At 47.5% G+C, this 16,785-nt stretch overlaps 1 protein-coding gene across 2 annotated transcripts in view; it reads right to left on the bottom strand.

Moving 5' to 3' along the window:
• The window catches only part of MAPK4 (mitogen-activated protein kinase 4), a 127,125-nt gene that overhangs the window by 40,040 nt on the left and 70,300 nt on the right, over positions 1-16,785 (bottom strand). For both annotated transcript variants that reach the window (XM_087819098.1, XM_087819097.1), the window contains one exon: positions 6,775-8,213. In XM_087819098.1, the coding sequence (XP_087675224.1) occupies positions 6,775-7,320 (546 nt within the window). In that variant the 5' untranslated portion in view covers positions 7,321-8,213. The remainder of the gene's footprint in view (positions 1-6,774; positions 8,214-16,785) is intronic.

Genomic DNA, 16,785 nt, shown 5'->3' with positions numbered 1-16,785 from the left:
CTGCCTTGGAACTCTGGCTGGATTCCTTTCTGATTGTTTGGTGCCTGGGCCACATCAGTTGTTAAAGTTTTATAATATTGCCCTTGGAGCTAAGTGGGGTTGCTTCCAAGGAAGGGAGGCCTGGATGTGGTGTTCTGGGAGTGGGTAGAAGTGGACCCCAGGAGACCCGGGGACAGCATGAAGGCCTTACTCCTGGGGACAGGGCTGCAGTGAGAAGGGGAAGGGAGGCGCTGAAAGCCAACAAAATTAGCTTTCCAAGTCGGCCTGAGTGTTCAGGGACACTTGATCTCTAGTCCAACCTCTGTTCTAATCCCTGAGGTCAAATTTTCTCTTTTAAAAAGGGATTTTTCATAGCCTTTTAAATAAATCTTTTCAGCTCCACTGATTTGGAATAACATGCTTAGCGGCTTAAGAACTTCCAGCCTGGCCCTCAGCAAGTTGTCCTTCCATAATCCCACTTTCTCATGGGCTCTGAGTATTGCTGGGCCCCTTTCAGTGCCAGCACTGTGGACTCCAGTCCTATCCTGGGATCCTGGGAAGCCCTTTCTCACTCCTTACATCTTGAGGTATTCCACCTGCAATGTGCAGACCATCCAAAATATAAGCACATAGAACACCAAATGGACACTCCCTCGATCACTAGGAAAGACCCTATTTCAGCTACAGAAAAGAGCATTCCCCCCCTAAGTTTAGTTTCAAGGGAATTTGTGCTTTAGGGGAGCCTTCTGTATGTCTTCCCACGTGGACAGGGGATGTTTTCATGGCCTAGACAAACCAGAAGGCATCAAAGGAAGGCAGAGTGGCCAGGACAGGGAGGAAGGAAGTGAAGTTGACCAATATAATTAAACCAGTACAAACACTGCCGACCAAAACTCCACGTCAAGCCTTTGGAAGCTGGCTGTATGTGTTAACATCTTGTACCTCTTTGCTTCCTTTGGGATCTTGAATTGAACCATAAGCCTTAAATACAGTATCTTGCTGAGCCCTCAATCAAACACGCAGTTTTAAAATAAAATATAGTGAAGTAGTTTATAGAGAATTAATAGTATATGTCTTCTAAAATGATTGTGTGGTTTTTTAAAAATATATTTTTACTGATTTCAGAGAGAGGAAGGGAGAGAGATAGAAACATCAATGATGAGAGAGTCGTCATTGATCGGCTGCCTCCTGCCCCCTGACTGGGGATCAAGCCTGCAACCTGGGGATGTGCCCTGACCAGGAGTCGAACCATAATCTCCTGGATCCTAGTTCGATGCTCAGTTGCTGAGCCATGCCTGGCTGGGCTAAAATCATTGTTTATATCACCTAACTATTGTTAAAGTCAAACCCAAATAGAACCAACATTCCCTTGGATTTAGGTCCCTGGTGTGTTGTAGCTTTCCACCAAACTTGAGTGACGATTGACCAACCAGGCAGTTTGCAATGTGATTAAGATCCTTAAAGTCATCCTGCCTAAAACAATCTTCCAGGCTCCCTGTCACAGTGCCTGATATCTCCACCATTAACTATCCCTTTTAGTTAAGCTACCTGCTTCAAATACACCTGTGTTATCGGGGAGGCATTCTTAGCCTTTGTCATTGCACTGAAGTTTGAGAACCACAGCTTTAAGCATCAGCAAACACACCAGGAGCATCAGCTTTCTATCCACACACAAGCTACTCCATGTCTTCAGATCAGTAGTTCTGAAAAATTAAGCATCAGAATCACCTGGAAGCTTGCTACAATACAGCTTGCTGGACCCCACCCTGAGTTCCTGATTCAGTACGTCTGAGATGGAACCTGAGAATTTTCATCTTGAACAAGTTTCCAGGTGAAGCTGATGCTGCTGGTCCAGCACCCACTTTGAGAACCTCTGCACTAGTTGATTTCTAAGGACTCTTCATGAGATACAGAGGCAAAGTGGGATAGCATTCTGATTGTGAATGATGTAAGAAAACAGAGGGCTCTGAAGTAGAGAGGGGTCAGGACCCAAAGGCAGGCCAGACTTTCTCAAATGATCCACCAAAACACAAGAGCCTTTAGTTGCCCAAATTCTAATGGGCCTCCTATCTTGCTTTCTTTCCTGTGTATTTTCTGTCTACTGCCCCCAGGAAAGGCAAGTCTGCTGGCAGTCTCCTGGCTGCCCCAGGAAGGACAAAAGGTGGTTCCCTCCATGGCCAAGGGTGGCCCCTTCCTGGAGGGGAGTGTTCATACAGCTAATCAGGCTATCAACATGCTGCTCAGCCCTCTGCAGTTTCCCGGAGGCTCCTGACATTTCTTAGAATTTACACAGGGCTCAGTGAAGTCTTAAACAATATATTTTTTTTCTCTTTTGAGATCTACTTTCTAATAAGATAAATTCAAAGGAAAACATGCTCTGATCCTTCATCCGCTGCTTCTCAACAATAATAATAAGGAACTAATTAGCAGGCCTGCCAAGGAGCAGGCAGAAAGGGGTTCCTATCAGCACCACAGGCTGGGAAGCTACCCTTCAGGTAGGGCCTCATGACTTTGGTCACCATGTCAGGAGTTGGTTCTATATTTCGGGCGGGGGGGGGGATGACATCTGGGTGTATGCCTTTTCATCATCCTATAGTATGGCATTTACTGGACAGATAGTTCTGTTAGTGACTCAGCTTACATCTGAAAGCACTTTGATATCCACGCTCTCATTGGAATCTAACAAGAATCTTATGAAATAATCAGAATGGGAGTGATGACCCCATTTGGCAGGAAAGACCATTGAGAAGGGATGCTCAGAAAAATCAGTGGACATGGAGCTAAAACACAGGCATTGTTGCTCAGCCACTCATTGTGTGACCTTGAGCAGGTCTCTTTTCCTTTCCAGGCCTTGGTTTTATCATCTGTGAAATTAAGGGAATGAATAGATGATTGTGAGGTCTTCTTACAGATCTCTTAATAAGCTTCACAAGGAAAAGGACTTGCCTGAGGTCAAGCAATTAGTGAGGTGAATAATAATGACACAGAGAGGCCAGTGCTCCCCAAGCTGCCTCCGTTGAGAGAGCACCCCCAGTGCCACCACTGCCATCTCCCTGGCAGTATGGGCTACTGGGAACTCTAGTTGCCCTCTGGACCTCACAAAGACCAAGACCGCTAGGGGTGGTGTGGTAGGGGACACATGCCAAAATGCTCCCTTACTATGACTGGAGTCCCAGTGCGCCCAGCCGCTCATTAGAGAAGACAGTTTCCTCTGGCAACTCGTTCACCAAACACAATGTGCACCTATTCTGTGACAGATTCTATGATAAATGAGGGGATGTGGAGGTTCAGGAGACTAATTGTCCATCAGTGTGAAAGTCATGACCAGGAGAATGAGATTCCAGCTACTGCTTGGTGCTAGTGGGTAGTGCTTGGCCGAGGGGCAGAGGGGCCCAGTCCGGCCCCCAAGTTGGATCACAAAGTCTGTCCCCAGCACTGAGCTGAATCAGCCTGGAAAGGAGGGGCACCTTTTTTGTAACTCACACCAAGGTATTAGCTGCAGCCCAGGTAAGCATGATCTCTTCAAGGTGGGTGCAGGATCCATAAAACTTTAGGAGGGGTCAATTTTAGAGCAGCTCATGTAAACATCATCCTCCAAGCACACCAGGGAGAGTAGATACACACATCTGACCCCGACCAATCCATTCGCTGGAAGAATTATGTTCTCTCTTTTTTCCCCCCTCTGATTCTACTATGATTGCTTTATATTTATTAGCTTTCATTACACGTGCTTAAATTAAACACTAATTTTTCATCTATTTAAGTTTTGAAGGTATACATTTTAATGCCTCTTCCTTGTATGTGCTCTATTTCTGAGAGTCAAACCTAACCACATGTAATTAATGAACTCAACTAACTTCCTATCTGTAAGGTGCTGGTAAATGACTAGTCTTCCATTTGTTCAAGGTGGCCAAACAAGTCAACTGGGCCATGTTTCAAGCACAGTGATTAGACTCCCTGGAGGAAACCAAGATAACATGAGATGGCCCGCAAGGAATCAAGGGGCTCTCAGCCTAGGAGAGCACAAAAGACACAGATACAAATGCCCATAAGACAGAGCAGAGGCTAGTCATCGGTGCTAGGAGATCTGGGTTGTGGGATGGGGGGAAAGTGACATGGAAATTCAGAAGAAGGAAAGATTAATTCTAACTGGGGATCAAGAAAGCCCTCATGACAATTACACATGGAAAGACCATCCACTGAGACACAAGAAGGCCCAAGTTCCAGTGCCCCTTCAGCCACCATTGGCCAAGTAAACTTGAGAAAGCCAGGTCTCTGTTTTATTATTATTTCCTTTTTTTTTAAATCCTCCCCGACGACATGCTTAGAGAGAGGAAAGGTGGGGAAAGAGAGAGAGAAAGAGAGATATATCGATGTGAGAGAGGAACATCAATTGGTTGTTTTTCATACGTGCCCCCACTGGGGATCGAACCAGAAACCCAGGTATGTGCCAACCAGGAATCGAACTGGCAATCTTTCGATGCGCTGGACAATGCTCAACCAACCGAGCCACTCTGGCTGTGCACCGTCTCTGTTTTAAAATGGACCCTTTTTCGTAAGTGCCTCCCAGCATTATGAGGATTAAATGAGAACTGATTTAAATGCACTTTGAAAAAATAAAAGCACCAAATATAAAGCTTCCATCGTCACTCAGGGAAGAGAAGGGAGGAAGCTAAAAGCAGAAGGTATATGAGGGAGGAAGCAGGTAAGGGTGGGTGGCACCTGCCAAACACAGGGCTGATGTGAACACCTACTGGGCTTTAACTGGCTCCAATGATTCTTTTAAACCTCCAATAGTTAATTTTTTTTGAAGAGAGCCCAAGAAGAGTAAGTCAGAACATTTAAATTCCACTGTATCAGGAAAATGAAAGTCCCATTTGGAAAAGTGGTTCCCTGCCAGTGGTCAGTGAACCTCCCCGGCTCCCAGCACTGGACCTGGGCCCAGTGTGCACTCAGAAAACACTCAAGAAATGAATGGATGGGGTCCTCGCTATTCTCCAAGGGGCTTTACATTCATGTTCCATTTTGATTCATAACCACAAGCCAGTGGGACAGACAGGGCACGTATTATCATCCCTGTCAAGAAGGGAAAACTGAGGCTCCCAGATGGGGAGCACTCATGTGCCAAGCTAGCACTGTCAGAAATGAGCCCAGGTCTCTGCCTCCTCACATAGTGTCCTTTCTTCACACCGTGCGCCTCTTAGGAATTATTACTACAGCCAATCTTTGCTCTAGCAGATCACCTTCCCTGCCTTTCCTAAGGAATCTTCTGAGCACTTTCCTGTAATACTTCACTTAATCAGACTCTGTGATTAAGGAAGGTCCTATTATTATTCCCAGTGTGCTGGTTTATTCCAATTCAGAAGGTGATTTTTTTTGTATCCCAGTCATGGACTCTCTTAGAGTTAAAATCTTTGGCTCAATTGCTCCTTAGAGGAAAGAGAAGGTAGGAACAGCACAGGGCATTAGGACATTAGGACGACAGGAAGACTTGTTTTTACCATGGACATTCCTGCCTACGGAGTCGGCCGTCCGTTCTGACAGATGGCCTAGCTGTAGGAGGGGAGCAGAGGGCAATCTCATGGTAAAGGCAGCACAAGGAGCTAGAGCCAGCTGAGCTGATTTGGGCTCTGAAACCTGGGCTGGAGCCCAAGCTCCAGCCAGTGAGGGTGGGACAGGGAGCCATGCCTCCCCCTCCACTAGACACCCTCCCACTGCAGCTGCACCGAACAGGCCAGTGCCTTTCTGTGCATTTGTGACCTTCTGGCTGCAGGTATATAGGGTGCTGAAGCATGTTCAAGGTCAGAGCTACCCTTCCCTTTCATGACCCACGCTAGCCCCTTGGCTCATATCAGTTTATGGCACACCTACTTCCTAGGGAATGTTTTCATTCTAATAAAAATTTATGGCACAAAGGTTTTGGCAGGAAGTTGGAAAGGACACCTACCCCCCAGCTCTGGTGAGGGGTACCCGGTGACATGTGCTCAGGTTGAGCAGCTCAGAGGCTCCCCTAAAGTGGCAGGAACCAGGGAGTGAAGGGAATAGAATTTTAGAGGACTTCCAGCTCCTGAAGGGAACTGTGAGTTAGGTAAGAAGAGGTCTAGAGGAGTGTCAGTATCTCCACCAGTATGGCTGGGTCAGCTGTGACCTCTGCAGCTGGTGGAGCATGTAGTCCCCCACCACATGGGGTCTCAATAGCACCATCCAGACACCCACAGCTTTATCACATTCAGGGACCGGGGCACTGTGGGACCTGGGAGAGCTGAGCCATTTGCTAGATAATGGACACTGAGGATGAGTTGTGCCCCTTGTCCACTGACAGAGAGAATGGGACACGTAGTGGGTCAGCTTTCTGGGGAGAAGGAGGCGGCAAGATGAACAAAAGCATAAGCATATGGTAGGGTGGGAAGCCCCATCAGGAGTCCTGAGCAGGCAGTAGGGAGAGGAGGTGGTTAGAGGATGCCAGAGGCAAATTCACCAGCCGCACAGTTTTAAAGCGATAGAGTTTGGAGCTGGAAGAAACCTTAGAGATAATCTAGTCCAACCCCCTCTTGCACAACCTGGAGTTATTCATCATGGCCATATGGCAGAGCCAAGATCAAGAACCAGAACCGCCCCGCCCTGCCCCCCCCCCCCACATACACAGCTTTTCAGGCCAGTGATCTTTCTAGCACCCTCCAGCCTCCCCGAGACACAGACCCCAGTCCCATGGAGCTAGGAATACACTCTGGAACACTGCGAGCATCCTGGAGGATTCCGTGGGCCACTCCTATCAGCCATTCCAGCTGGACATACCTTGTGTGAATAATGCTGATCCACGATCCTCGCCAGCCCGAAGTCCCCAATCTTGAGCACGAGGTCCTCGGTGCTGATGAAGATGTTGGCGGGCTTCAGGTCCCTGTGCAGCACGTTGGCCGAGTGGATGTACTTGAGGCCGCGGAGCAGCTGGTACATGAACAGCTTGGCGTGCTCCTCCGCCAGCGTGCCCTGCTCCAGCAGGCGGGCCAGGTCGGTCTCCATGTACTCCTGCACGATGTAGGCCACGCTGAACTTGAACAGCTCGCCCTGCAGGCTGGCGCCCTTGGGCCCAAGCACCTCGTACACCTTCACGATGTTGTCGTGGTCCAGGCGCCGGATGATCTTGATTTCCCGCAGTGCATGCTTCATGCTGCGGGCGTCGCTCAGGGTGATCTTCTTCACAGCCACCTTCCGGCAGGTCCTGCTGTCCGTGGCTGACAGCACCAGCCCATTGACCCCAAAGCCCAGGGGTTGGAAGTCAACGAAGCGCCCACCAAGGTCATACCCGTAGACGCTGGCAATGCAGTCACCCTTCTCGGCCATTGTCGGCTCAGTGGTGGTCAGGCGATGCCCGTGTGACTGAAGGGCAGTCAGGAAAGGCCAAGTCCCAGCTAGTGGCTTCCCCAGCACACTTCATTCTGTCAAGTTCTGAGGCTGAGGGATGCTTTTTCTCGCGGTGATGTCACTGTTACCAGCTCTCTGGAGACAAGGGTGGCACATGTCCATGCTTGCTGAGCTGCAGAAGTTGGAGGCTCATGCTGTTTTCTTGACCTGCACTGGGAGGGCTGTCCACCAACTCCTGCGTATCCCAAGCCCTCCTCCACACTCAGAATGGCTCATGCTTCTTTCAAAGGTAGCATCTTGGAAAGAGAAACCAGTCTCATTATCCATGTGAATGTAAAGTTTTCTATCATAATGGACCACAAAGTAAAGGTGCAGAAACTCTCCCCTTTAAATCCTTTGTTAACAGAAGTTGCTTCGGGCTGAAATGCTTTTGCTAAGCTGTGTTCCTTCACTGACGAGGTCCGAAGCTCAGTTGCAGCACAGCCTCTGGCAGCTTGGTAGCTGCTCTGTGTCCTGACCAGAATGAAGGGATTCCAACAGTGGATTCCAGAGGCTAACAGGGGCTTCTTTCTGCCTCCACCAGCTCCCCTTTCTACCAGCTCACCTTAGATTCTGCAACCCAAACCAGCCTGGTGAGCATCAGTGCAGAAAGCTGGAGAAACCCAGGGCCCTTCCATGAGCTCTACACCAAGTTACACCTGCAGTCCTGAATCTGAGGGGAGCTCAGCTGCCAGGCCAGGCTCCTCTGGAGGCTTCAGTGGGGGCAGCATCCTCTGTCACCCCCTCATCCATGCCACATCGAATGAGACTGTGTTCTGCTGGACTCAGAGAGGCTGCAGGAACGTGGCATCTTTCAGATCGAGTCTCCTTCCCTGTCAAAGAAATAACGTTGGGTAAATTTCCACACTCTGGCTTCCAATACCTTCCCACCAGCGCGTCTTTGTTAACCAGCCCTAGTGTTATTTGATCTGTCCAGCCAGCTGAAACACTGCTTGCTCAGGGGATTCCAGGCTTCACATCACCCAGCCACCCCTCCCGCTGTGTGCAGCGTCCCCTGGAAGAGAGAGAAGATGGATTGATTTGATAAGATCATCAAGTGGTGTGCCTTTTATGTAAATGCTTGCTCCCCAAAGGTTAACATTCACAAATTGTGGGAGGCAATGATCAGCTTTGACCTTTGAGAAATTCATTCTTTAAGCTCTCCAAACACACACATCAGCACTAGCCAGGAAGGGTGAGAGTAAAAGTAACTAGTAGAGGCCAGAAAATAAAGGATCGATAATCTTGTTTTTCTACTTGGATCCCTTTTCTTCCCTCTTTTGCAAATGTCTTTGAATATTTTAATAACTTAATATTCAAATTAGCAATTTAATTACATTTGCATCTCTTGCTTTCCACGTAGGTGGCAGGCATAAGCATACATAGGAAATTGCAAGTAAATTACATTGCCACCCTAATAAAGGGACTCTCTGTCCAGCAAACCAGAGCACAGACTTTTTAGTGTGACACCAGGACCGGCATGGTGAACTGTATTCTTTTTGAGAATGGGGACCTAGCTTTTCAAAGCAATGGGTCAGATTCAATCCTGACTGCTCCCCGGTGACTGCTGACTCCAACTACAGGCATAGGACCCAAGGGGGGAGAAAAAACTGCAAAACTAGCAATATGAATTCAGACTTCCGAAGTAAACGCAGTAATATCATAGCTTCTAAGGAAGGGGCTGGTTTTGTAAGTTTATTAAGTCCATGGACACACAAGAACAAACACTGTGTCCAGAACAAAGGAGTGAATACAGACAGGCCTGCTCCTGAATCCCCATCATGCTGTAGGGTCCCCTGTAGGGATACTTTCAGATCTGAACTCTGCACAACTCTGCAAATGATAAATGAAGCAAAACAACAGTCAATGCTCTGAAACTAAGAAGTCAAGTTAGGGGACACAATGATACGAAACAGTAAAGAATCAGATCCCCTGTAAAAACTTCTAATGAAAGAAATTTGCCAAGGGTCTGGGACATAGTACTCGTTCAATAGATGTTACCTATTTTTGCTGTTGTTGAAAATTCCCTTACATTTCAAATAAGATGCGCCTACTATTCTAGTGTTTCATCAAATCTTCAGCAGTTCTACTCTGCATGTTTTTATTGGGCCCAGCAGCAAAATAATCATAGACTTGCAGAATTTCAGACTGGAAAGCAATTGTAGAAAACAGGTCCAATGGCCCTTAACTGGGATGATCCTGCCCTCCTTGGCTCATTTGAGGAGGAGTCCCTACTGGCCTTTAATGGGCAGGGCCAGATTTGCTAACCATCCTGCTGAGCACCTCCTCAGTGAGTAATCAATACCCACTCCCAATGCCAGCACCTCCCCTGAGAAACAAAGTTCTCACTCTATACATGAGGGCACTGAGGCTCAGAGAATACTAGCTCAGTGCCCCTAGCATAGAGAGGGTCAATAAACATTTGGTGAAATGATAAATGAATACCATTCACTCTGAGGATTCCTAGCCAATTAAAGTCAGTGCTGGGACCACCCACTGAGCTAAGGTCTAGCATCTGTGTTTAGTGAACTCCATCCACCTGGATATCTAATTCAGGAGAACAAAAGAGGCACCCCAGTGCCCTGTTCCATGCCTCCTCTGACTCCTGCTGCCCAATGCAGGTAACAGAACCGAAATTGGAGCTTCTTTCACTTTCTACCCATATGTCTAGTTTGGATCCCAAGGGCACAGCAAACAGAGGCATTTATATTTATATATTTTGCTTTATGAGGAGAGACTTAAAGCCTTCTTCCCTTTCCAGGCCTCACAGGGTTATAAACAGAGATGGGAATGAGCATCTAAGCAGGGAGGAGATGACATCACCAGCAAGCTGAAAGCAGGATTTGTTTGAGATCAGCTGCAATGCAGATAATCTGTGAATAATTAAGAGGTTCTTTATTTATTTTTTAAAACTCTTTCCTTTTCCCCTCACAGGAAAGAGGGACTGTCGCCCTTGTATGTGCATGTGTGTCTGAGTGTGTGTGTGTGTGTGTGTGTGTGTGTGTGTGTGTGTGTGTGTGTCAGTGGACTTCCCAACACACTGCCAGCTTCAGTAGGCAGGTGCCACACCACCTTGCAGATCCTCTCCACCTTCCCCATGCGCATCTAAGTATACTCTTTCAATTCCTGCCCTGCTTCTCTGCTTGGACCTTCCCGGTTCCTGAAATGTTCTCCTGCTTCCTCCCCACTTGTTGAAATCTTGCCCTTCATTCAGAATCCAGATGAAGTCTCACCTCCTCTGTGATGCATCCATCCCAGTCCTCAGAGACATTTCTCCCCTTTCCAAACTCCTGTAGCATTCATGTATATGCTATATTTGACACTAATCATATACTCATTTGGGCTGTTATTTAACTTTTTAATACATGCCCATCTCCCAAGCAGACTTTAAGCTTAAGCCCAGGGCTCAAAGTAGCACTCAGAAAATAACTGTGGATTGGAAGTACCCAAGGAACATCGTTGTCTCCATAATTTTGATGCCCACATTTCCTAGACAGTCAGCCTCCCCTTCCTGTGCCTGTTGCTCCAATGCAACTTGTTCAGCAGGACTGTTCTCACAACAAGCCCCAACCACTCAGACAAACCAATATTTCTGAACTTCAACCCACTTAGCATCATCCTCTGCTTCATTACTGCCTCCCTTAGAATTTCAACATTGCCCGGCCAGCGTGGCTCAATGGTTGAGCATTGACCTAGGATCCAGGAGATCAAGGTTCGATTCCCGGTCAAGGCACATGCCTGGGTTGTGGGCTCGAGTCCCAGTAGGGGGCGTGCAGGAGGCAGCCGATCAATGACTCTCTCATCATTGATGTTTCTATCTCTCTCTCTCCCTCTCCCTTCCTCTCTCTGAAATCACTAAAAATACATTTTTTAAAAAAAGGAATTTCAACATTAACCAGGCAGCCCTCGTCTAACCATTTCTCTGTTCCCATTTGAGTCTGCTGTCTCTTCTCAACCCTTTTTATTTTATAAGTTTCTTTCTATAATTCTTCTATAATTTCTACTGTCAACCCTTTGTCTTTTTCCACAGGTGGACTGATTACAAAACACCTATTACCTAAGAAGTCTTGAATTAATGGTTCACTGCTTGTGTGATATATGAAGAGGTATGGGCCTATCCGTCCCGGTGAGGGGTAGACCTGGCATCTGGATGTGCCCACCTGGGCAGAGGATTGAATGTGGCAGCTCTTGGCATGATGCAGCTTCAGGGAGAAGCACAATCAATCTCCATTTGGAGCTGGTGGCCCAGAGCTGCTTCTAATCACAAGTGTGACAGCAAGAAGAAGGCAGGTAACTGTCAAGGGTAACCCAGACACCCACAATTTCATGACAAACATCAGAATCAAACACAGGAGTAGAAATATCTACCCCAGGACTCCTAACAGTGGAGCTTCATCTCTCACTGACTCTCCAGAAATATTTTATTTGAGGCCAATTAATTATCCTCTCATACATCCAAACTTTTAACATGTGGAGGCAAACCAGACACGAGATGGTGTGTGCCAATTGTCCCTTTCTGGGATTCTTGAGGCTCTAGTTTACAAAGCAGCTTTGCAAAGTCTAAATTTAGACTCACCTCCTCTGCATGCTCAGATCCTCCCAAACCTCATGCTGTTGACTTTCAGGAGGAACTATGGCCTCCAGTGAGGTGCTGACATTTCACAGACACTGCTTTCTTCCCTCTCCTGAGCACCCCAAAACTTGCAGGAAATCCTCCTCAGACAGGGCTGATGTTTATTTACAACTGAACAGGCTGTATACTCTGCCCAATTCTAGATGGCACGGTTCATATCACAGTCAAGTCTGTGTGACTCTAAGGCTTGTGGCCCTAGTCACTGTAGTCTCAGTGTATGTGAATAAAGTCCTCTAGACCAGAGACCAGCAAACTTTTCTATAAAGGGCCAGAGAATAAATACCTTAGTCTTTGTAGGACATACAGTCTCTTTTTCAACTACTCAACCCAAGCACTCAACCCTGCCTTTGTAGCACAAAAGCAACTAGACAATACCCAAATGGAGGGTATGGCTGCATTTTTAATAAAACTTTATTTACAAAAATAGCTGGAGGGCTGGATTTGGCCTGGGGGCTGTAGTTTGCCAAACCCTGCCCTAGATTGTATAGAAATTCCCCCTAGCTTGTTCCTGAGTAGGTGCCGAAGTGTATTGTAACCCAGGCCCTTTCCAGCTCTTGCTGCACCATCTCCTCCCTCCTGGACTCAGTCATCCTATTGCCCCTCACGGTGGCACTATCCCAGGGAGGTACCCTGAGCTTGGGACCCCGGCCTTAGTTAAGCTCACCTGTAGGTTGCATGTGCTCAGGGCCCAGCTCTGTTCTCCACAAGCTACCTCCTAGTCCTGCAATTCTACGTACTATTGATGCACCTCACTTCTAAACCACACTTGGGTTTTAACAGAGGCTTTCTGGAGAGGTGGCAAAGATGACACACTGAAGATAGAGTAAGTACACTAATTCAGGGTCTACCATGGGCCAAGGGCTTTGCCCAATTACTTCAGTTGGGTCTCACAAGAACCCTATGAGGTTGTTATCATGAAGCCTGTAGGGGGAAGTGACTTGCCCAAAGTCATATCACTAGCTTGGATGTAAATTCAGGTCTGTCTGACTCCAAAGCCCACTCTTCTCACCATCATAACATGATCTGAGCCCACACGAGTGACTCTAGCTACGAATTATCTAGGCCCAGTGTGACTTCCCAGACCGAGGAAAGGACAAGTTTGGGATAGGCACACTTTGTGGTACTTCTCAAATTATAGCAAGAAGCAGTCCCATTTCAGCCTGCATTCAGCTTCAGTGTGGAGGCCTTGGTTAATAAGTTCACTTTATGGAAAGAAAGTGAGAAATAGAACATTGAAATGAGAGAAAGAGTTGAGAAACAAAACAAAACAGATAACACCAAGTTCAAACAACCATAACCCTGCCTCCTAACCATTTCCTGACTTCTCCAACTGTAAACCTCAGATACGCAAGAGTCTGTGGATGCAGGGACTGGCCATTCTAGAGGGAAGCTGAGCTGAGCATTCACCTGGCTGGCTGACTCCCAGATGCCCTCTGGCTGACACTAACCACCAAACCAGAAACCATTCCCACTTCCTCTTATGGAACAAAAACCAGGTCCGGGTCAGCCATCGAGCAGCTGAGCCCAACTCAGGGATGACTAATGGTGGGTCTAAACCAGGATTTTTCAACCTCAGCATGATTGACATTTTGAGCAAGATCATTCTTAGCTATAGAAAGTTTAGCAGCCTCCCTGGCCTCTATTTACGAGATGTCAGCAGCACCCCCTAGTTGTGACAACCAAAATGTCTCTAATCTTTAAAAACTACCACCAGTGGAGGAGGCACGAAATCACCCTTGGTTGAGAACCACTGATCTAAATCAGCAGCTTCCAGCAGAGACAGTGATGGCTTCTGAGCAGAAGAGTCATTGGTTTTGTGGAGCTGTATAGTGCACTATTGAACTTTTAAGCAGCCATGGTCCCGACCCACTAAATGTCAACAGCGCTTCCTGGTTGCTATGATAGCCTCATACACTTAAAAAACCCTAGAGGCCACTGGTATCTCACATACCCATCTCTGTGAGGGGCTATAAATCTAAGCCAATCATGGTAATTCAATTCCCCTTTGTCAGTGGTTGTTTTAGGGCTGGTCACTTGATCTAGTTCTGGACAATAAGCCTTAAAGGAACACCCCCTGGGAGGCCCCCAAGGGAAAAGTTTTCCTCCTCCACTCTCTGTCTTTGAATGCAGTTGTGGAAGAAAGTGGTGTTGGTGTTGCAGCTGCCACCTTGAGACCATGTGGGGACAAACCTGGGGACAAAGGCCAGCACACTGGAGTTGGCAGATGAGCCTGGGGCCTTGTTGACTTTGTTGAGTAGCTGAGCCAAGCCTGGAAATGTCTACCTCCACCTTTCTTACCAAGTGAGATCATCGAGCCCAATTGTTAAGATATTTTTACTGTTTTATTTTGTTTTTAACTTGAGTCTGAATTATCTAATAATAGTAACCAGCTAGGGTAGACAGTTGGTCTAAGTGGGAAATAAAGAGATGTAGAACATAAGGCTCCTGGCCTCTAGGGGCTTATATTTCCTTAGGGAGAGAAGAACCACAACAACAACAATCACAAAAGCGAGAACATTCAGGAGCTATGTCTTGATTCCCACCGCACGTGGAGCAGGAGTTAAGGCTAGGCAAGTCAGTCAGAGAAGACACCTGGAGGATGTGGAAGGCAGCTTCTAAGATGCTATCAATAGTCGCCCCTCCTGGCTTCGGCCATGTATAATTTCCTCCTGGACTTATTGACTCACTCTTAAGGAACAGAATATGGCAGAAGTAATGGGATGTTACTTCTGAAATTGGGTTATTGAAAGACTGTGGCTTCCATCTTGGTGATCACTATTTGGGAAGCTGATGACCATGTCACAAAGCAGTCCCATGGAGATACCCATGTGAGTTCTTGGAAGCAGATCTTCTGAGGTCCACAGCCATCACATGAGGGAGCTTGGAAGCAAATCTTCCCGAGGTGAGCCTTGAGAGGAGTACAGCCCTGGCCACAGCATGACTGAAGTCTCACAAAGACCCAACATCACAGGCACCTGGCTAAGCTGTTCCCAGATTCCTGACCCACAGAAACTATGAGATGATAAATGCTGCTTAAGCCAATAAATTGGGGATGTTTGTTACACAGCAGTAGATAACTAATGGGGAGAAGGAGCTCTGAGACCTGTAGTTCTTGATGGTTCCAAGATTGTGAAATGGCAGACTTGGACTGAGACCTTGGAAAGTCATTGAGCTAGGGTCCTGGGTCTTCTTACCTGGCTTGGATCTCACCAGATTCCACAGCCAGACAGAACCTCTTTTTCTCACTGATGCAGCCCCAGGGTCTAACCCAGTGTCTGGAATATAGGAGGGACTTGATAAATAAATACCAGCAGACACAAAGTGCAGTGAGATTTTGGTTACAACAAAGTATGGCCCAAATGGAAAGAAAAATTAAAATGTGTCCCTGCGGTCCAGGAATGAAAGCTTTTGACTCTCCCAGGATGGGTGGGGTTTTAAGGGGGAGGAAGGGTCCCAGAGAGAATGTCACACAGGCCCCAAAAGAGCATAGTGAGTGGAAGGCATTTCCTCACCAAGGAAGGTCCCAAGGCCATTATCATTGTGTTATGTCTGATTTTTAGCATTGAGACTCAGTTGGGTTTACCCTCAGCGACAGTGGTGCTCTCAGGAGTTAGAAGAAACTCTTCCTGGTCTTCCAACTTTTGAAAGGAAGTGCCATCCCCTCCACCTAGGAGGGGAGCCGGCTGGAGTTCATGCGAAGTAAACTGCTTGTGCCCAGAAGCCCTTTCTTTTTGTTAAAACCCAGTGCGTGGGCAGATGGCTGCTCCTCGTGTGCTCAGGTGGCACTTCCTGTGCCCAGTGCCTCTCATGCCCAGTACCTTTCCCAGCCGAGGCCCTGGGTAACCCTTCACACACCAGCTCGCAGGACAGAAAGCAGCCCGAGCCAAAAGCACTGTTTAGTCTAAAATAAATGTCTCACTGCCAGGCACTGATCCCCAGGCCCCAGTGAGCACCCTCCCCTGAGATGTGCAAACTTCTTAATGTCTCTGCAGGGCAGTGATGCCACCACCCTGGCATGTTTCCCTTATACATTTCCCCGGGAACATGCTGGTGGGGATGCTGCTGAGTAAGAAACAGGAGGGAACCCTGTTGCTTTGATCTCACAGTGAGGGGATGAGAGGAGAGGTACAGAGGGGAAGAAGAAAAAATGAGCAGAAAGAATATCAGGCCCGGGAGAGGGGGTGTTAACTCCTCCCCCAAAAGCAAACTCTGGGAGCATTCAGTTCAGTCTTTGCTCTGCCTTTTTTCTTGAAAATTACATAACCAGCCGGGGAGAACAAAGACTTCCCAGGCCTCCCAACAATACTGAAATAGCACAGAGAAATTCCAGCAGCCTCATTGGAGCTCCAAGCTCACGTCGGCGCAAAGCTAGGGAGACAGGGCAGTCTGGGTCCCTGCGCGTGAAGTGTGGGTGCTGGTCACCATGGAAACAGCATGGGCTGCAGAGGCTACACCTGCCCAGGCCTGAGGCTGGGTGTCCAACCCCCAGGTCACAGTTGTGCAAAGGGGGGTGTGCATGCCAGTATTTCAATCCCTCTAAGTTAAGACAACTCCTACATCTGACCTTTGTAGATTCAGGGGGAAACTTCTCATCCTCTATTTTTTAAGGAAGGAAACCTGGGATCGCAGAAGATGTTGGCCTCTTTCACAATCTAAATTAGAACAGCTATGACTTTAGTGGCTAAATAAGGTGAGGTCCCCGTTGGGGCTTGCTTTGTTTGGACTGTGTTCTAAAGGGCAGAGATCCCAGCCAGGGGCTCAGCTTCTCAGAA

Source organism: Miniopterus natalensis, chromosome 7 (assembly GCF_054644295.1).
Source record: "Miniopterus natalensis isolate mMinNat1 chromosome 7, mMinNat1.hap1, whole genome shotgun sequence".
In the NCBI taxonomy this organism is placed as follows: domain Eukaryota; kingdom Metazoa; phylum Chordata; class Mammalia; order Chiroptera; family Miniopteridae; genus Miniopterus; species Miniopterus natalensis.
Note: the sequence above shows the minus strand (reverse complement) of the source record. Positions and strands in the feature narration are given on the sequence as shown.